General features: G+C 35.4%; 1 protein-coding gene across 2 annotated transcripts in view; it reads right to left on the reverse strand.

Annotated features, from left to right (window-relative positions):
• Positions 1–15,303: 15,303 nt before the first annotated feature.
• The window catches only part of NLGN4X (neuroligin 4 X-linked), a 171,905-nt gene continuing 165,568 nt past the window's right edge, over positions 15,304–21,640 (reverse strand). For both annotated transcript variants that reach the window (XM_032100581.1, XM_032100580.1), the window contains one exon: positions 15,304–19,987. In XM_032100581.1, coding sequence (XP_031956472.1) covers positions 19,138–19,987 — 850 coding nt within the window. In that variant the 3' untranslated portion in view covers positions 15,304–19,137. The remainder of the gene's footprint in view (positions 19,988–21,640) is intronic.

The following is a 21,640-nucleotide window of genomic DNA, read 5'->3' on the forward strand; positions in this document are numbered from 1 at the left end:
GCTGAGAGGCATGGAGATGAACAACAAAATAGCAGTTTCGCATTATCTGAAATGACTGCTTCTCATCTATGGGTAAATGATGACTTTAGGCTGTGAAGATTTTTTTGTCGTGTTCAAATATGAGGAATGATGGGTCACAGGATTAATAGCATTTGTCAGTTGAAGGCAGGAAGCTCTTGTTGCTGTTCTTATTATACCATCACAACTGATCTGCCCAGCTGTTATTGTCGGGGCATTGCAACAATTTAGCAAATTGCATTAATGTAACGCTGCATGAGGCAGGAAACCTGTAGTTGATGGTATTGCTATTTTGAATTATTTGTGGGGGAAAAAATAAATAAAATGCAGTAGATATAGAAATCCTTTTATTTGTTTCTTTCACAATTATCATAACTTTATTTAAGTCCTTTAATTAAGACAATGGGCTCTTTGGGGATTAAAAATTTTTACAGTTTAAAAATATGGTATTCAGTTTATATTGCATGGCTTTGATTCATTACTGGCCTTATCTCAAGATACAAGTTTTAATGGTCCAAGAAAACTTAGTTACTTGCTAGAAATTACAGCTAACAGATCTCGGACCTATAGGAGACTCTAGTAGTAACATAAAAAATACTCACTACAAATTCTTAAGGAAAAAGCACAGGACAAAATTTGAGAACTATAGGTCAAGGCATTGCTTTCCCAAATTCTATCTGCCAACAAACCTGGAATTAGTAAAATTTAGCAGCAGGGTAACATAGTGTAGAATTTATTTGTTCAGGTAACTGAAAAACTCTTTGAGAGAAAAATGGTCATCCATTTCCTTCAGAGACTCTAAAACAAGGTTTGGAGATGAGAGAGATCCTTTATAAGTAATGGACTGAATCCTGAAATATCCTGTAGTACATGACTGAGAAAGGTGATGTGAGATAGCCTGTTAACCCCCTGATTCTGTGATGTTCCCCCTGTTCCCTGCCCTAGCCCTGGCCGCTCCCTTGGTTTCTCCCTATTTGCTCCTGTACCCCAACTCTGCCCAGGGACCGCCCTAGGGCCCCTGACAAAACCACCCCACACCCAGACCTCGTTGTCTCTCTACCTCTGAACGTCGCAGGGACAAGATGTGATTAAAGCCATCTCAAACCCTCATGAGAGACCCTTCTCTGCCTTCTTTACCACCAGTGCATTGTAACGCTGCTGGCTGCCGGAGCCAGGTTGCGGGGCTGCCCGAAATGGACTGCAGGATGCGACTGATCGCATGGCCCTAGGTAACCCTTGTTGAGCTCTCAGGGAGCAGCAGCCTGCTAGGCAGAGTCCAGTGTTTACAACAGTGATGGATACAAGTCAAGGGAAATATACTGAAATTCATGGTTTTTCATTCTCACTGATATTTTTGGTGGGTTTTATTTTTCACTTAGCCATAGGGTGATATCTCAAAGTATAGTGTAGAAATGCCATTATTTAGCACCTACAAGCAAAGTAGCTTGGTCTCTTTCCTTCTGGGGAAGATGAAGTAAATGTCTGAGTGAAAAAAACTGAAAGAGATTTCTACAGAAACAAACGAATTTTTCTACCTGCTTTTCATGCCTATGCTTCTCTGTATTCTTTTTCAAAGCATATGACCCTGAAGGCAAGCCAGGCAGTCTCCTTTCTCCTTTCAAAAGTTTAAGAAATCCGGGAGAGCTGATATTTTCAAAACATCTTGTAGATCCCAAATGGGAATTAATTCTGATTTGTCTCCAAAGGAAAGCTGCTCAGTAGGATGGAAAAGGAGAAACATTACCATGAAACTTTGGTTTTTCTTTAAAGAATGGAGGTGCCCAGTTAACCAAGTCAAGTAAACCTCAACCTTTCTATGATCCTGTGGTTCTGTGAAGTCTGCAGGAACAGTCTGCAGCAGAGTCAAATAGGGTATACTTTTGCCTAAAAAGCAGAGTATGAGTATTTTATTAGGAAAGACTCCTCTGCTTTGAGGCAGGACGGTAAGTCCTAGGGACTGTAAGACTTGAAACTTAGATGAAGAGAAGGACTGGAGAACAAACAGAGCAATTACTTCCGTTCAGGTACAAATATTTATCTCCTTCTACCCTCAAAGCAGGTTGCTTGGAGAATGGATGGTTATTTAGGAGATATCTGTAGCTTGATTTGATAAAAGTCATGATCTTTTTTTGTTTCCTGCTGTGATTTTATATTTTGCCAGAAACCTAATTTGAAGCCAAATACCAAGGCAATTGAAGGGCTTGGAGAAGAGATGATGTGTTTTACTCCAGGCATAAACTGATTTTAAAGAGTGAAAATTCACTGAAAAGTTTCTGAAATAGCACTAAAATAACAACTTGGGAAACAGCCCCCTTAAGAAAAAAAAAACAAAACCCAACAAAACAAAATCCTACAGAATAAAAAGCCTCCATTACTATATCATACGTGGTGCCAAATACGATATAGCAGAATAGCTGTGTAACAGTGAAAAAAACCCCAAACCTGCTGCTAATTGACGAGGAAAAATATGTGGCAAAGTTCTTATATGTCTGGTTAGACTGACTAAGTACCATGAAAAAAAAGGAAGAAAAAAACAAGCTTCTTGTTAAAAGCTATGCATGTTGTCAATTGAGCTTCATGTTGCTTTTATAGATATATATACGTCAATGTATTACACACTTCTTTGGAAGTATCTCACTAAAATTGTTTCTCACTGGTGAAATGGAAGGAAAAACTACTCAGAGAATTGCAGTACTATGGGAAGTTGGGAATTTTCTATTATTTGTTTATACTGCTTTAAAAGCACAAAGTGTAAGCAATTCTATTCTTCATTAACAGTAAGTAGACAAAAAATTGAAGAAAAACTGTATCTAGTAAATACATGGAAGGAAGAATCACTGTCACAAATCTTTATCTGCCATAAATAGGGAAAGCTTCACTCAACTCAATGGAGTGATAATTCTATTTCAATATCACAGTCAGAAAAAACACAGTGCCCTTGCATGAACTGGGTGCTCCTTCTGTTCTGCTTTTATATTAACTGTTATTGTGCATAAATGTCCATATCAAATCAAACCCACCTTTCAACATCTTCTGTCCCTTAATAAGCAAAAAATGAAAATATACTCTAGTTAATGACGGCAATTATTTTTTCTAGATATATCATTGGTACATAGGAAACAAGTTCTTGTTTCGTTAACTATAATTTATTGCAGTTTTAAATAATTATTTTTAAATTGTCTTGCTCACTTTGAATACAACAAACATTCTGCCCTGAGATTAATACCATGTCATATGTGATTTTTATTATTTTGTCCATTTTTAAATTAATTTTTCAACTATAATTTGATGAGCTACTTTATGTATTGTTTCTTTATTCTTTTGAGTTGTATTGAAGCTATTACGAATGCACTTGTCTATAAGTCATGGTATAATGTGGGTTTGTTAATACCATGTTATGAGCGTAATTCTGTTTTCTTGGTACAACATTTTACTCTTTTATTAATGTTGCTTAATTCTTTGGGCCAAATGAGCATGATTTACATAGTATCCACAGGGTAAATTGAGCAAATTTCTAGTTCACTTATTCTCTCTTCTTAATGTTGTTTTATGTCTTTATGCTGTCCTATGTTGTTTAAAAAACAGAGCTCTGATTTTACAAAGTATAAAAAATCAAAGTCACGCTCATTTTATGTTTTTCAAAAATAACCAAGTTTTATTGGTTTCTTTCTGGAAAAAATATACTGAGAAATTCAATATGAATACAATTCAATGGAAAATTTCTAGTGTAATAAAAGTTCAATCATTTTATCATTCCCCCTTCCCTCATTTCTTTGAATAGAGTAGGAAATTCTTACAAACAACTATATGTTATTTATATGTGAAAAGAACCTAAGTGGCAAATATAAACACTGACAGAAGCAGACTTATATTAAGATTTAAAGTTACATTCAATTTGCATTTTGTCTAATCTTGTTTTTTTTATAACTGCCCTGACATGTTAGTCACCCCATTTTACTACAAATTAGAAAAAGTTAGAATTATGAAAATGTACCCAACAAAGATTTTTTTTTTGTATAAATAGGAAATCTTTCTTACAGAAATATGAAATATTTGATGAATTACCAAAAAAAGAAAACAAAAAAAAAAAAAAAAAAACCAACCCAAAAAAATCCCAAACAAAAGTTTTGTTAACACTGGAATGTAGTATTCTTTCAAGTCAGGGAAGAAGTCTGAAGAACTCTTTGAAAAATAAGATTTTTCCTGAGGCTTAATTTTCTTTTCTGAATTTGGTAGTTCTATAGTACTTCATCTAGCAAAGTGCTCTCCAAACTGGGTGTTATTTTGTAATAATCAACCTTGTTTCCAATTGTCAATGACAAATTATGACTCCAGCTATTACATGACTTAAATTTAGAGACTTACATGTGAGTACTACTTCTAGTGAATTCTTATTATTCTTAACAGACTTTCTTACTAGTTTTAATAAAAAACTTGACTGAAAAGTGCATTTTAGACACATGGAACTAAATCGTCCAAATTAATTATAAAGACCTCTTAACTGTAAATTTCTTGCTAGAAATAAGCTAAAGTTTGAATATTTTATGAGTATGACACCAGCAATTTCTTTTTTAGCTTCTAACAGAAAGGAAAAATGCAAAAAAAGACCTCCACTAACAAATGAAAAAGCAAGTGCTACATGTTTATCTTGTTTTTAAGAAAGCATGAGTATTGTCCTTGATTCACATTGTGGAATTCAGGGGAAATATTGCTGTTGGATTTAGAGGGAAGATATTTAGACCAATATGCACATCTGTGATTAAAGAACTAGGGAAATTAAAGTTTTGCAGAAGATAACAATGTGCTTCCCAGCATTACAAACAAGCACATAGCTCTTGCAGGCTTTATATCTAAAAGTTATTTGCTCATTTAATCTCATATGAGGAAGTGTTACAGTGTCTGAGTAACAAAAAGGGAAATGTTTTTCACAATACTTAATTGTTTTCAAGAGTTAATTTTGATGTGAATTCTTGCAGTCTTTCCAAGTAAATTATATCTAATTATGAAGCACATATTTAAATGTAATGCATAAAGAAGGAGTTCGTAAGGAAGGTCAGGTATTTTTAAAGTAGTTTAGTTTAAGAAATTATGGCTTTTATCCTCTTAGGGAGCAAATGGAAGAATTTTCTCAACTACACACTGTGGCCAAGACAACCTTTGACAGACCAATACAGGTATGTGACATGTGGCACTGGGCCAAGGAGCACCTTAGGACCCATTTAATTGGTATCTTACCGTAGTGATGGCAAGATAGTGAACAAGCCAGGACAATCCAAGTCATGGATATCATGTCCAGACTGCCTCTGGATGTATCCTTGGGTTTACATCCATGCTCTATCTGGCTAACCCAAGGCTAGATTAAAATGCATACCTGTATGTGTATGCACAAAGGAAAAGGAAGAAGGGGAGAGCAATTAAATACTAGATACATAGCGCGGCATTACGGGTGAAAAAATTGAAAAAAGAATGCTGATTTTATTATTCACAGAGTGTGTGCTAGAATAGCTGACTTTCAGTAGTGCTTAATATAGAAGATATTTTAATACTCTCCAACTTATAAAAAGAATGAGACTGTGATGATGACACATTAAAGCATTCTGTATGTTTAGAAGAACAGCTCTGAGCAGAACACAGTACCTTATTTTCTAGAAAAAACAGAATTTCCTTTTACATCTTCTGGTTACAGTCACTCACCTTTTCAGTAGAAAACTGTGCACTTGTGGTCTCACTAACCTCACCCATATGCCACTAAAGCCCACATGTTACCAGACAAAACAAGAAGAAAGAATCAATACAGTGTGCATGTGCATGTATTGTGCACAATATTATAACATTTGCACTTTCTCACAATATTTGTGCTTCACCAGCCTCTGCTAACCATTAATATTGTATATATTACATACATCATATAGATTTATTACACGGAGGTTACACACCTCTATGTAGCTTTTGTACAACATTTAGTGTAAGAGAAAGAATACAGGAGCATTTCTCAGCCCTATGGCTTATCTGTTGCTATTCTATTTATTTCTAGTTTTCTGGGGTTTTTTTATATATACTGTTTTCTAATAGCTGTCTCAATTGTGATGTCTCATATACTATATTTCATTATTCTGCTTTGTGATGTATGACTATTATTGCACCCCTTTAAATGTAAACCCTCCTTTCACCTATTCTGAGTTTTTATGTCATAGTTCTTTTCTATCTTTACCCCCTGTCCCAACAGCAGTTTCGTTTTCATTGTGAAGTCTCAGCCCAAATACTGAGCTCACAGAATGCTGCTTCAGAGATACTTGATGCAGGCAGTCCATGACCATATATTCTACTTTCAATTTCTCTCCCAGAAGTTCTCTTAGTCATTTCAATTACTCTTGGTGTAATGGACTACTAGAAAATGGATTCACTGAGTATGCAAATCATTGAGAAAGGCTCCTGGCCTAGCTTGTTCTGCTGAAGACCATGCACACTCAGACTGGTCTTCTAGATGAAGTCTGTGCATTGTTTATCACACTTTGTGCTTGGTGCCAGGGAAAACCACTACAGATGTAAATATTCCTAAAAATATCCAGATGGTGTGGTTCTTGTCCCACTCTGCATGCACTTACATCTTAGAGCCTCTAGCTTTAACGATTGAACTCCATGTTCCAATCAGAGCTGGGCATGAATGTGATTTTTTTTCACCTTCTGCAAGTACATAATTTTGAGTGTTTACACTTATCTGAAAAAAAATTGGACATTTTCATTAGTCACTTGATTTCCATTACTGAAAAATAATTCTTTATCTCAACACCAAGTCAATCTTGCCCTCTGAGTTTCTACATCAGCTCTATTTCTGACTTTACCAACTCTAGACCACAGTCCACGTTTTCTGCCTCTCTTTCTCTGAGCACGTCATAACTATTTTGCTCCTAGCTCCTCCATAGGTGTCTCTTCTCCCTAAGAATTACTATCCTTTCACATTTTTCTGTTCTTCCTTTTCTGCTAAACACCTGAATAACTGCAGAATGGCAGAACTGCACTGAAACTCTCCATTCTCTATCCCATTGCTCTTTAATTTACACTTAGTGTTAGTACAGTATATTTAATTTTTTTGCTTGATTTAAATTTACGTTATGTAAATCACAGTTTCAGCCCTTGTATTCCTAAAATCTTGCATGGAGAGATAGATTTGCTAAAATGAAATACAAGACATTTTTCTTAGTCAAGATAATTTGATGCTCTGCCTTCCTCATTCCCAAGTGCATTAAAAACTCAATGCAGCTATATTACTACAGGTTAATATTTTTTCTTTTTACCAAGTATCAGTGGAATTTTTTTTTTAGTTCATGCAATTTTACCAAGAGTATAAGACATGGTAACTCTATGTAAACAGCTGTTTTACTTTGATTCTTTAGACTGATCAGTGATTTTCTATAAATATTTTCTTCTAAAGATTTCACATGTATAGGAAGTTCTGAGAGCCTTTAAAAGTTTAATTATTCAGTAGATTATTCCTTTGCTTTAAAATTATTATGCACTACATTAAAAAAATACCATATTCAAAAACTTTTATTCTAATCAATATTAATCTCTATTTTAATCAGCAAGGCGGATCTAATTTAAACATGGTTCTGTTGATTTGTACTCCTGAAGACCACAGAAAACCTGTCTTTAGACTGCTGGCTACCACATGTGATGTGGATCAGACTCATTATGAGGTGCAAGTTCTGTCTTCTCTGAGATTAGGGTGCCTTCTGTAGATTTGTCCCCCATAAATATGTAAACATTTTGTGTTGGGTATTTTTGTTTGTTTTGGTTTTTTGTTCAAAGAGGCTTTTTCTATTTAACTTACGGAATGAAAGAGATATGTTCCTACATGCCTTTAAATTGAGAAAACCTCAAAATTTAGGCATTGCAGTACATGATGAGATATGAGTTCTCTCAATTGATGTGATAACAGAACTGTCACGGAAGTATGGAAAGGATGTTTTGTTCTGTTTCCCTTTCCTACTTAACACAGGGTCTTTTAACTGTAATAGCCAAGACTAAAATAATAAAAAGCCTAGCTTTGACACCAAAGTCCTTACTATGTCTGGCACAAAAAAGAAACCAGAAAACATACCTGTTTTTTTGCAGAGTGAAGTGACGAATCTACCGCCTATGGCTGCGATATTTATTTAGAGAATATAAGCAGGGAAGAACTATTAAACCCCACTGAAATTCCTGATTCATCCCCCCACATTTTGTAATGAAATTAATTGCTGAAGTGAGTACAATAACACTTCTAAATAAATTACGCTAATCAGTGCCTAGATTTCACAGTGTAAAAGGATTAAAATCAAATAGGGCATTCAAAAAATAAAACCCCTTTAAAACTGCGAAATTCTTTTGTTTATTTGGGTTCTTTATTTGTTTTTTAATATTGTTGGATATGTTCACTCTGAACATCTGCAGGTGTTTGGTATTTTAGCTCAGTGTTAGGAACATATACCATAATACCAAGGGTGCATATTCTCCCACTAAAATACTTTGAAAATTATTTCAGGTTTTTAAATGGACAAAAGTAAATTGCATTGCATTGCAGAATCCTTAAACCACCAGTAGCAGAATTACCTTTAGTATCAAGTGCATGCTTGCTTTATTTAAAAGAGAAAAGAAATATCCTTTAATCAATAAATCTGCAAAGTCAATAGTGGGAACTTCCCTTTCCCTTTTTCATAGTTGTGAGCAGAATTAAAAAATGAGCAAGTGTTTTGTAAATGGTTTTAGAACTTGGCAGTTTAGTACGCATTTTGGGACTGAAATCAAAGGCACTGTGCCATAAATAGAACTTAGACAACAGGATCAATTAGCCTTGATGCGGTGGGAAAAGACTGTAATTTTTATGCCAGAAGCCATATTGCTAAATTGCTGGTCTGTTAAATGGAAGAGGGACCAGGACTGGTGCCAGGGCTGTGGGGAAGTGTTGCAGAATGGTTTGCATCCACAAATGTCAGTGGTTTGCTTGGACGCATGGGGTGCACTACTAGATCATATCTTTCAGTATATACCTGCAAAAGGAATCCATCTCACCTGCTCCAAGATCGCTTGCAATGCACAACAATGTTTAGTTTGTGAGGAAAGTTTAATAAATGGGGATTGGCAGATTTGCTTTAACAGTACATTCCTGAACCAAACAAAAATACTAATGCAAACACAGTTCGGCAGTCTAGTGTTGTGTCTTTTTCCTGTGCACTATTTTCTGAACTTTTATTCTTAGTATTATGGGCTTTCTGGTTATTTTCCTGGTTTCTGGTTTATACTTCTTCCGAGTTCAGTTGGTCCAGGCTCAAACCACTTCCCAGCTCCCCCTCATGTGTCCTTGGTTAACAGCCACATTTCTTCTGTAGCTCCTGCCATCCTCTTGACTCGCCTTTGTCCATTCTGCATAACTTGCTTTTACTCACATTTATGTAACCTCATTTTTTTACAGATGAATGGGATTTTTTCTTTTTCTCTGAGGAACAATTAAGGTCTACATTCTGCAACAGGATTTTTGCAGGTGGGGAGTTATTTTCACCGAGTGAGTTAAAATAGACAAGGTAAGTTATCTTCTCACCTTTCCCTCAGTTGCATTTGTGTGCGGATCTTCAAAGGAAAAGATTACGTAAATCTATTAAAAAAAAAGGTTTTAAAAGGACCAGATACAAAATACCTGTGAAATACATTAATATTTTTTGTATTCTGTGAACTGTAAATAATTGAAAATAGCTTTTATAATCTGACACTGAGAACTGGCAGTGAGGAAGCATATAATAACTGTATATATATGTCTTAAATAGATGTGCATATATAGATAGATGTAGAAATACATCCCAGATATCTAAATATGTAGGCTTCCAGACTCAAATGTCAGCAGAAGTTCCCATAAAGGTTATGCATAAATCGTCATATTGTTTATTAAAATTGAGATGGTATATCTACCAAAAACCTTATTTTCCCAAATTATGTATCCTACAAAATTATATTGCTATCATATTTTATTAACATTTCAAGGCTTTCAATGCAGAAACTGCTCTGAAACCAACTGCTAAATTTCTAATCACTTACAGTCAGAATTGCAGATCTGGACAATTATAAAAAGCTGTATGCTCAAACATGCAGTCTCTCAACTTTATTGTCTCTTTCAGGCAATCACTGAGATAACTGAAAAATATTAATTTTCCCATTGTTAATTAGTCTATTTTTAAGGAAAGGGAGATGACAGTAAAACTCTACAAGTTCAGAATGCATGAATTCCACAACTGTCCAAAAAGACATAAAACCATATAATTCCAGGTGACAAATAAAGCTGAGATCAGATCTTGAATTCAAAATGGAGAATTATAGTCAGTTTAGTACAAATGCATGCATCTGTGCAACATTAAAAAGTGTTTACCTATTCCTCCAGCATCACCTGCACTGTCCAAATTATTTGTGATATGCCAGAGTCACAAGGATTTTTGGAAATTGCTGAAGTGCTTCTATATCACAGTGATCTTATTAACAGGAATTATCTTAATTTCTGTTTTTCAGTGGGTGTGATTTCTCACCTGGTACTTAATGAATAGACTTGTCTGTTTCTGACTGGTCACCTATTAGTAAACAACTGAGTGCTGAGGAAGTTTGTAAACCTGCTCTACAGAGGTCAGTGCAGTCACTGACATGTTACCACTGCCCTGAGGACATATTTTTTGTTTTCAATCTATGTTAGTCCCTACTTACATAGCAGCCTTTGAGAAGAAACAGTTCTTCAGAAGAAAACAGTTCATTACACATAAGATCTGGGTGGGATTTTGGTAGTAGGAGCTGAAGAGGGACTGGTTCCTAACAGAAACATCATCTCAGCTGTCCAAAGTTCCAACAATTTATGCCTTCATTTTTCTTTAGCTCTGTGCTCTGGGTCTGAGAGCTTCTAGCAGTTGTTATTTTTGTTCTTGGTATACATTACTTCACATTCTAAAGAACTCAGCAAGAAAAGGTAAGTAACTTCAAATTTACTGTTTGTTGAAGCAGGAATTTATGGAGCTGTTGCAAATGGAATTGCACTTCCTAGCTATGTGCATGATGATGATGCACGTGATTTTTTTCATGCCTCCATCAGAAATCTCTACAGTGTCTTGATTTGGAGGTATAGTAAAACATCTGCAGTCAGATGAGAGGATTAATGCAATACTGAGTATTACTTCTCTTACACACACTGGAGCTTTAGTTTTGATCATTAAATTTTTATTTGTTCCATTTTTAATCACACCCTTACTTGATGCCATGAAGATTTTTTGCCTTTTCTTTTATACGCCTGTTATACCTTTTTACAACTTCTGTATTCCTAGTGCTTTTTCCCTACATTCTTGGACTTGTTTGTTAAGCTAAGAGGCTAAACATTTTAGAAGCTTTGTAGCTAGGAATCAGTGTGCCCCAGACCCCAAGGTCCTCTCCAGAACATATTCTGTAAACCAAGATAGAACCATCCAGGGGAAGATTCCTTGGGGAGGGGGGCTCACTTGAGCCTCTCATAGGGGAATCTTTGATAGATATGCTAATTAGTAAAGCCTATAATGTTATACCCAATTCTGGGTGGGGAGGAGGAGGAGAGACACAGAGACACAGGGAAAGACTTGGTGGGGTGCATCTCGATGCATATGACCTGGGCATGTACACCTAAGGATCCTTAAAAATAAATACCAAGGTAAAATCCCTTTTCCCCTTCTAACCATGTATGCCTCTTGATTTTAAGACCAGGAAAAGGCTTCATACTGACTTTCTGCTATATTAATGGTGCAGAATTTACAGTCTGGGGAAGAGCATAGATATTTCTTAATGAACACATTATAATGGGTGAAAGAGAGACTTTCAAGCCTCATGAATCAACTCAGCAGTTGATTGTTGCCCATCGCCAGCAACTTCCTCACTGACTACTGCTCCTTGAGTGCCTCCATTGCTTTTCACCCAACCTACTGAAAACTGAGTAAGGTGCTTGCCTGGCCCTTCCCTGAGTACTGGGGGAAGTTAGCTGCACATCACTCTTCATTTCTTAATTCTTTCTGATTGTCCTTCACCAAGAAGAGAAAAAAATTGCTAATAATAAGTAAACAGTTCATATTTCTTCTTTCCTTGTCCCAGCTCTAGCTCTAATATATCAGTTGCTGGTGATTTTTGAGGGCTTGAGGGCCAGTGGTTAGTGGAAAATAGCACATTCCAGGGACATTCTCTCTCCATGGACCTCTACCAGGGAAATAAAGAAAAAATCAGATTTGGAACACAACCTCTCTGTTGGGCCTACGAACAGGATGGTTATCCAGGCAGGACCTGTGCCTGCTTATACTGTCATTCTCCCCTATTTTTTGTCTGGCGCTGTATCTTATGTCATTCCCTGAGAAATGTGCACATTTCACTTTGCTGTGTTATCTACAACGGCAGCACTGTCTTCTGGCTAAAGTAGGGCATCTTGGGATCTAATTTTATACTTCTCAATACCCAGATGAGCACTGTAGATTATGTTCTGCATATCTAAATCCATATGGTATTGCATTATGACACAACATCTCTGTTCAAAATTCCATTACAGTCTCATTTTCTGCAATGATTTAATTTGACTAGTCCCTGTAAAAATGTATCTTTTGAGATAATTTTCATTTTTCTGTTCACCCTGCACACAGAAGAAACCTATCACAGTACTTTAAGGTCATTTCATATCACATTGTATCATATTTCTTCCTGTCAAATTCATTTAGAAAAAATTTGCATTTGATTCCTATTTATTTTAAAACACTCTCCCTGCAGTTTCTTTGCTGCTGCTGGTAGGCATTCTTGAAAGCAGAAATCCCATTAAAAATACTTTTTCAATACCATCTTTGTTTCCTGAAATCCTCAAATTCCACTCTAGTTTCTGAAGCGAGATATCCATTGACTAAAGTGCACAAAGCACTCATGCAGCTCAACCTGCAAATTGTTGCCTATACAAAATAACCACCAATGCAGGATCCTAGTGCATTTTGTCTGAATTTTACTTTGGGTCTTGTTCTCCTTTGGCATGGTGTAATGAAATTTTGATGTACGAAAATGCTAATTGTATTTATTTTCCTGTATATGTGAAACAAATCCCCACCAAGTGGAAGCCAGTATAGCATGAATTCTTGTCATACAAGGCTGACTGTGCCACCCCTGTTAGTTTGCACTGATGGTAGAATCAGGAAACATAATAGCTTAGAAAGGTTTTTATGTTTTGCCAGAACAATGTTAATTAGCTGTATCTAAACAAGAATTACAAACAACGTAGGGTTTGAGAAACCTTTCTGTGGAATAGAATGACATACTAACTTAATTTACCTTTGATTGAAGATCAATATAGTAAAGAAACAAATGCCAACAGTGAATAATAATAATAAAAGCTGCAGAGTAACAGGAGAGCTGGCTGCAGGCTGACACTTCCCACTAAGACATACATCGTGTCAAAGCAAAGCTGTTAGGCTGGCTCAAAATGCAGTCATGGAGATCGATGCCTTTCAAGGATGAGGAATACTGTCATTTAAATACCCCTCCAGTAGCACTTCTTAAACACTAAAAGCAGCAAGGAAAATGTCAGATGAAAAATGCTCTCTCACAATCATACAGTACAGAACGGAACGAGTCTGAAGCCAAACTTAAATGTTGTGACAGAAGAAAACCACACATGAAAACATATCTGTATCTCTTGGAAAATATCTAAAAGATATGAGAGGACATGAAATGAGTGAGGGCTTTGAGTTAGGTACAGCAAAAAGCAAGATACCGGACAACAAAATCTTGAAAAAAAAGTGGCTTCTAGAAATGCAGTATTTTAAAAATAAAACGTAGGTAAAGCTCTCTTCTGTTTTCGTGCTGCATCTTTGGCTCTTGGAGAAAAATACAACTGTGCTGTGTAGTCTAAGTCAAAGCCAATATATGTCAGTTCTTTTTCCAGATTTTCCCTTTTATTTACACTTGGAGACCTAGGAGTGGGACTACTCTGAATCTTGCAGCTAACTTAGAAGCCTTGATAAAAGGCACTAGAGGAGGAATATTTTGTGCTTTTAGCACTTGAGGATTTTTATGTAGAAGGGAAAACAAGAAGAGGTCATCTCTTTCGTTTCTCACTTATGTATATGGATATTCCAGAAAATACTGTCTGAAAAGATTTTGTTATTTTATGTGGAGAAGGGGTGGAAAGTGAAGTTAGGAAAATGTAGGTATTGCAAAAATTTGTAAACTTTCCTTTGATAACAATGGAACTTACCTTATTTATTAGATGTTTATTTTACATTTGAATTGTTGGGATATTACTGCATATTCTCTTTAATTACTACTGTGTCTTAGGGGAGCTGCTGTTCACTTGGCTTATGACAAAACTCCTTCTCTGGTTTGGACTTTGTGACTGGATTGTGTCTAAGTCATCCCTGAGTGATCTGGTTTTCTTTACATGGGTAAAAATTGGATGAAATAAATTGGGTAATCTGCAAAAGACTAAGAAAACATAACTTCATGAAAACATAATTTAACTTTTAGAACACACAGTGAGGACCTTAGCACCCACTGTGGAACACCAAACAAAATGGCTTGAATCAAAACTTCATCCAAAAGTGAAATATTATTTATTATGCTACAGCTCAAACACGATGTTTAGACATTTCCAAACCCCTTCTTTATTTTTTGTTTACTTTAAGAGGTTACTATCTTACTTTTCAGGCTATTTTGATGTGTTGAGAAGCTTTTAAAATATTATGATATTAAATATATAATATCATAATTTCTGGTGGGATAATAATCCCAGTTTTTACCAGCTGCTAATGGCCTCTGGAGAGATTCAGGCTGATGAGGTTTGCGATGCCAAACAGCTGTAGATGAAAATATGAGAAACAGTTGACAATAATTAAATAATACAAATGTAAAACCACAAATCTGAGACAAGCACATAATTGTCATGGTATTATTTCATATGATTTTTATGTGATATTAAATACCATTAAATTGTAATACTCTTAGCAAAGCCAAAATAGGAACATACTAATCTGCATATTTATATTTCAGACAGTAAAGAAATAAAATAACACAGTATTAAGTTAGCATAAACAAAGTTCTGAAGATGTTCCTTTTTTTAAAATGTGAAACTGATTAGCTGAAAAGAAGCTAATTTACTGAGTTCACCCAGAAATTTATGGTGAACAATTCACAGAAACGACACAATTGTAACCCCTTTTTGTGTGTATGAATTATCTCAGAGCAAGTTGTGGAATTTTGAAGTGTACCTGTAATTAAACATATTTGCTGAACAACTCTAAATCTGCAGTTTATTTGCAAAAGCATTATACACAAGTTCAATATTCAAAATTCAATATGCTTGATTAGGTCAGTAGGCGCATATTTCTATTTCAGAAGCTTGATTCTTCATATCAAAAATTTTGATATGAATAATTCAGACTTTACTTTTCACTAATATGCTCAAAATTTGTCAAATATTATTGTTAGTACCTCTATTCAGCAGAATAGTTACAGAAACAAAACAATACCCAGCTCAAATTACTAAAATGTCTACGTACCTTTCCAGTGAAAGGAAACCTGGTTGATAAACAGAACCTAACATCATAAAAGAACAAACTATTTACTTACTCAGCCTTTGAAGGAAGAATGACATTAACATCCTTGCAATATGTGTAAATACCTTAAATACATATGAGTAACATATGTTGCTACTCTTACATATTTTTTTTTTCTCACAAAACTCATTGTTTATCTAAATTTAAAATATAAAAGTAAAGTCTATTGACTCATGGAACATGACATAAATCATAGATTTATCTGCATTATTTTGATCCCTAATTTGGAAGATATGTTTTTTAGCGTTTTTCAGCTGCTAAGCTGTACATGAATAGGGGAAACTGCTTACCCAGCTTTTTTTTCAGTGCCTCAGAAAATACTAACAAAACAATTAAACCATTGTTTCAATGGGAATTGCAGTGTATACAGGTAATACGTATATGGAGCGTATTCTCTTATATCTTCATTGTCTGAGTTGCTTTTCTTTTACTGGCAGGCTTATAGAACTACAACAGCCATGAAAACTCAATGCTAACTTAAAAGTGCAACCTCTGTTACTTTAATATTTTTATACTGAGTATCAAGGCATTGTTTACATTAGATAATGAAATGGAGATGGGGCAGAAAACACACCTCTGAAAGACTTTCTACACAAAAGGATGAACACGTAGTTATTTGCACAAAGCATTAGAAAATACCGTGATATTTTATTATTAAAAATGCTGCTGAAAAGTTTATACATATGTGTCCAGCCATATATATCTTCTATCATTACTTAAGGCAAAAAAACCAAAAAATTGCAAAACAATAACAGAAGAAACCATTGAACCCTGTGTGCCTCTTAAGGACAAGAATATAAGCCTGGGAAAGTACTTTTGTTTTTCTTTTACAGTTTCAAAGTATATTTTGATATCATTATTATAGAATTCTATGAAGACCCTATAAATCTGTTCCCTCTATAAATCATACATCAGTCCAGATGTATCAAATTATTAAATCAACTTGATTGTAATTACTTTTAAAAGCTAAAATCATTCACTTACAGGAACTTTTTTTACCCAAATGTCACAAGCCTGACACAGTACTGTACATATTGCTAGCAGAAGACAATTGGAAGTACTAAACAAATACTGTAATTCACATTACAAACATACCCAACTGATTATGATGCCAAGCACCATTACCTTTATTTTTTTACTTTTTTTTTTTTTACTTTTTTTTTAAACCTTTTTCTAAGAGTTATGAACTGCTGCATCTCAGCTGAGGCATTACATAGCTGGTGGAAGTGGCCTGGTATAGAGTCAGCATTAATATATTACTTGATGGATCAGTGAAAAAAACAAAACTATTTTCCATTTTCTACTAGTGGTACTTTGGGGTTGCTGCTTCATCTCATTCCAACCTGAGCTCCCAGGTCAGATTTATAGCACATTTACTGCAGATAAAGGATTGTATCAGCCACATGTTGCATTTTTATCATGTCATTTACTTTTTATTTCTTTCCTTCAGAATTTGCTTTACTGCCTGCTACAACAAAGAGTTGTGCAGATGAATAGACCTCAGTGAATCACCTTGTCTTTGATTTTATTTGTAGGGGTGACTATTTCAAGGTATTTTATTAGAAAACAAAAAGTGTAGAAAACAAAAAGAAGTACAAGGCATCTTGTGTTAATCTTTTTGGGAAATATGATATCGATGCAGTTTAGTTGTGAATTAATAATAGAAAATACATCTGGGATAATCACGTTCAAGTGCAGACCAATTTGTTCAAAGATCTTTGGTTACTATCTCTCGATGATGGAGTAACTTTCAAAGACAAAATATAAAGCAATCTTCATCTGCAAAAACTGTTTTCTAGCTTTTCACATTCAAATCAGTTGTTTGAATCAAACTCCTAGGTTACTTTGATAGCTCTGCTTGGCCCCTCTTTTTCTAGTGAGGGAAAGGCAGAAGGGAATAATCAGCTAATAATTTTGCCTTTCCTGAGAGTGATACTCTCTGGGATTTTCAATATTGTTCAAATGCAGAACAGCTGATGATTTCTCTGCTTCTGTCTCCATAATGCTCACTGACTATGGGACTGCTGTGCAATGAATCAGCAAATAAGAATTTTCTGACAGATACACTCTCAAGCGCAAAACAAGATACTGGGCTGAGAAGTTCTTTACACACTCATCACTCTGAACAGTTTGAAAAACAGCCAGCCAACCAACCCTGCATTTCCCAACTTTCAAATTGTTGTTTTATTTTGTTTAGCAATATTAAGGAGGTGCTTTCTCAGCTGAGATTCCTCTGCAACTGCTGGTGAATATAGAGCTAGTTTTCCCCAAAGAAGGCTGACCAAAACACAGGCTTTCGTTGCTTTTGTCAGGGCACAAAACTCTTCCGAATGTATCACAATAACCAAGAACTACAAACTGAACTCCAAATATATATTATTGGATGTTTCTTGGTTCAGTTCAACAAGCTTAAATAGTAATTATTTTCTTTTGTATTTTTTCTCTTTGTTTTCCAATCCATTGCTGTGTTGGAATTTAACAAAGGCTAACACAAAATTAAATTATAGAAAAAATGTTTCAGAAAAGAACAACAATCTCCTATGAATACTTTAACATGCACTAGTGTAACCTGTAAGAGAAAATACGCAGGTCACACAGACAACTGTATCCTCTGCATGACACCATGGCCTCATATAAATGAAACATGTTAGAAAAAACTCATGGTTTTTGTTAACCACTAGTAATTAAGAAGAAATTCCTCCTTTGGTCTTGGAGGAAACAGAGGTCATATGACTAATGTATATACACATAGGTCACAATCGAATGCACAATCTTTCTAAAAGCTCTTTTCAAACTGAAAACATCAATAAAAGCTGCTTCTTTTTTGTTTGTTTTTAAACTCACAGCTATGTACATTTTTACAAAGTTTCTTTAAATATAGTTCAGGCTGGCAAGTCATCTCTTTGCACAGAACTATACGTGTTTTACTGCATAGTCAGTCCTCCTCTTTTTTTTTTTTTTATTTTTGTTTTTAATAATAAAATTCTATTTTCCCCATCTGAATTACAGCTTCATATGCTGGGTAAAAGCCCATGGTGATGTCTTTGTTTTATCAACGGCCATTCATGGTATGGCACATAAAGAATCTTTTTTATAATTTTATTTATTAAAAAAAAAACCCCAAACCAAAACACCTGTACAGTCACTGGCTTTGTGTTCCAGAAGATTCTGCTTTGCTTGTTACACTTAAAACACCATTTTAAATGACTTCTTCTGGCCTTAACTTTCAATCAAAGTGGCTGAGATCTTAAAGCAGTATCGTAACAGCAATGTACACTTTTCACATTTCACAGGGTTTGTAGTTGATCTTTAACATCAGTGAGTTTCTGTGGGAAGGATCAGTAAGAAAATAATGACTGTCCTTCTCTTTTACTTATTTTTACTTTAGATTTTGACAAGGTATTCAAGGGATGGTAGATAACTTTTTCCTCTTCTTTTTTTCTTTTTTTTTTTTTTTTTCTTTTTTTCTTTCTTCCAAGTGGCTTGTGAGGGTAGATGGGGAAGGGCTGAGCTATACCCTAGTGGTTGAATGTCCATGGGGCAAATTTGTACTGTTTTGTCCTCCACTGAAGGTGTTGAAAGTATGCAAAGGCTGCATTCCTGTTAATGTATTTGGAATCATGGTTATGGTGTTGGGTGTCATTAGCGGGATGTCATCTGGAGACCTTCTCAAGGTGAGCGTGTAGTCAGGTGGACAGGTGAGTCTCAGTGTGTCATGGGCCTGCAGCGATTCACACTCGTGGTCATGTTCTAGCTGCTTCATCTGCAAGGACATGATCTCTTCATTTTGTATGTGTGCTATGTCATTGGTGGTGTTCCTCTGGGGGCTGGGGCGCCTGTGAGTCTCATGACGCCGCTTGTCCTTCTTGTAATATAATGCAGCAAAAGCTAAAATGTTGAGGAACAGCAAGGAGGCCCCCACAGCAATGGTGACACTCAGCTCCGTGGAGTAATCTCGCTTGTTTTCTATCAGAACTGTTGTATCCTCTGGAGCTGTTTTATGGGTGTCTTTTGAATGTTTGGGATTGTTGGCAGGTGTCATTGCTGGGCGTTTGGTGGCTGGCCATAATTTACCAGGAGAACGTCGGGTCACATATGGAAAGGAGGTCATGTCAGGAGGGGGGACTTTAGTTGTTGTGGAAACATACTGAAATATTTCATTCAGGTTGTGAAGGTGTGGTACGAGCTCCAACCAGAACGCAACTTTTGTTGCTCGATAGTGATCACGAACTCGGGGTTTCAGGCCAATATGTAAATAAAGTTGGTCTTTAGGATTGTATTTTGACCAGGCCACTTCTTCAAAGCGGTTGGGTTTTGTGTGGATGAACTTTGTGTCCTGTGGAACAGGCTGGTTTGGATCTCTAAAAAAAAATGAAAACAGACAATATTATAGTCATTAACCTTCCCACAAAAAAACCAAGACAAAACAAAAGAAAAAAACCACCAAACTCTCTCTGTCCTATAGTTAATAGTTTACCCAATACTTACAGTAACCTAAAAGTAGAAGCTAAAAAGCCCTCCCTACCTGAAGAACAGTGGTTAATAAATAATCAAAAGAAAATTACTGTACAGTGCATCTTAGGTACTATAATATTTTTTTACATTAAAATGCAGAAAGCATAGTGTTTCAGCTCCCAAAAGGTCATCTGAAGTTCTGTGATTCAATACCATACTCCGAGGAGTAAGTCTTAGAAACACGCTGTCTTAGAGAGGTACTAATTACCTCTTCCCATAATAAATATGTAGGTTCAACTCTTCTCCAGGTTTGATACTAACTTTCTCATTTAAGGCACCACTACTTCCACTGCTGTAAGTAGTAAATATGGGCATCTAAACCCAATGGCGATATTGGAAGTCCTTGTGAACACACAAAATTACACTCGCGTGTATATTATAAGAAAAAAAACAAAACTTCAAAACTTGAAGTAGCAGGGCTGATACATGTACGTGGGAACTATTTCTCTTTGTGTTCCTTCACTGAGCTATTAGTCCTCCTGCATCTAGATATCCACTCGGGGAGAAAACCTTTGAAACCTTTGTGTCACAAATCTTTCCATCATTTCCGCTAGCAGATGACTATTTGAAAGTTCCATGTGATCATTGCTAAGAAGTACTGTGTTTGATGGCCATAGGACAATGAGCCTTAACTGTGACCCACTATATAGAGATGAGAAATATATTAACTGAGATCAACAAGTTTTGTACTACTTAAGTAGTAGTAGTAGTAGACATAACAGCAGTACACAAGTCAGAGATAATTTCAAAATTGGTAAGCCAAATATTTGTTTTTTCTTACAGGTTCAGAATAAAGACAAACTGTAGTGGTTTGGTCCAAAATACTCATTACTGTTCACTTCTGGAACTATGCTTTGCTAATCCATGAAACAAACCAATGCCACAAAGAGCATTTAGATATGGTTAATGTATGTACATCCATATAATTTTAGTAAAACTTAAATAAATATTTAAGGAAGTTAAAATTGCTAATACTAAGTTTAATAGTATGTTGCACATGAGTTTGAATCTTCTGTTCTAGCAATGAGTATTTTCTGGGACTTTGTGATATATAACACTGAGAGTACATTATTTATTTCCTGTGCATTACATTATTTATTTATTTCCTGCGCAGAACTTTGCATTCTCCTTTTCATTCATTTGTATGCATTAGTTTATTTCCTGTGAAAACAATTCTAATATTTTCCTTTTCTTCCAATATACAGTTATGCGTATTCTGGGAATTCCAAACCCCATCAGAACAGATTTTAATGCACCTGTTTTCTTTTTCCATTTTCTAAAGCCCACGAACTCGATAGCCTACTTTAGCATTCCTTTTCTGTACATAAAGACCTATTTCTTAGTTTTTAAATGAGACAGGTAATTCGAGTTTAATAATCTTATGATTCCTGCATTCTTTTTTACCTGAAAGAATTTATCTTACCTCTTTTTTAAGAGAAGAATTCTTTTTCTATATAATTTTGGTATTTTGACTTACTAATACTTGTGGTTTTAGTGTT

Source organism: Corvus moneduloides, chromosome 2 (assembly GCF_009650955.1).
Source record: "Corvus moneduloides isolate bCorMon1 chromosome 2, bCorMon1.pri, whole genome shotgun sequence".
NCBI classification, from domain to species: Eukaryota; Metazoa; Chordata; class Aves; order Passeriformes; family Corvidae; genus Corvus; species Corvus moneduloides.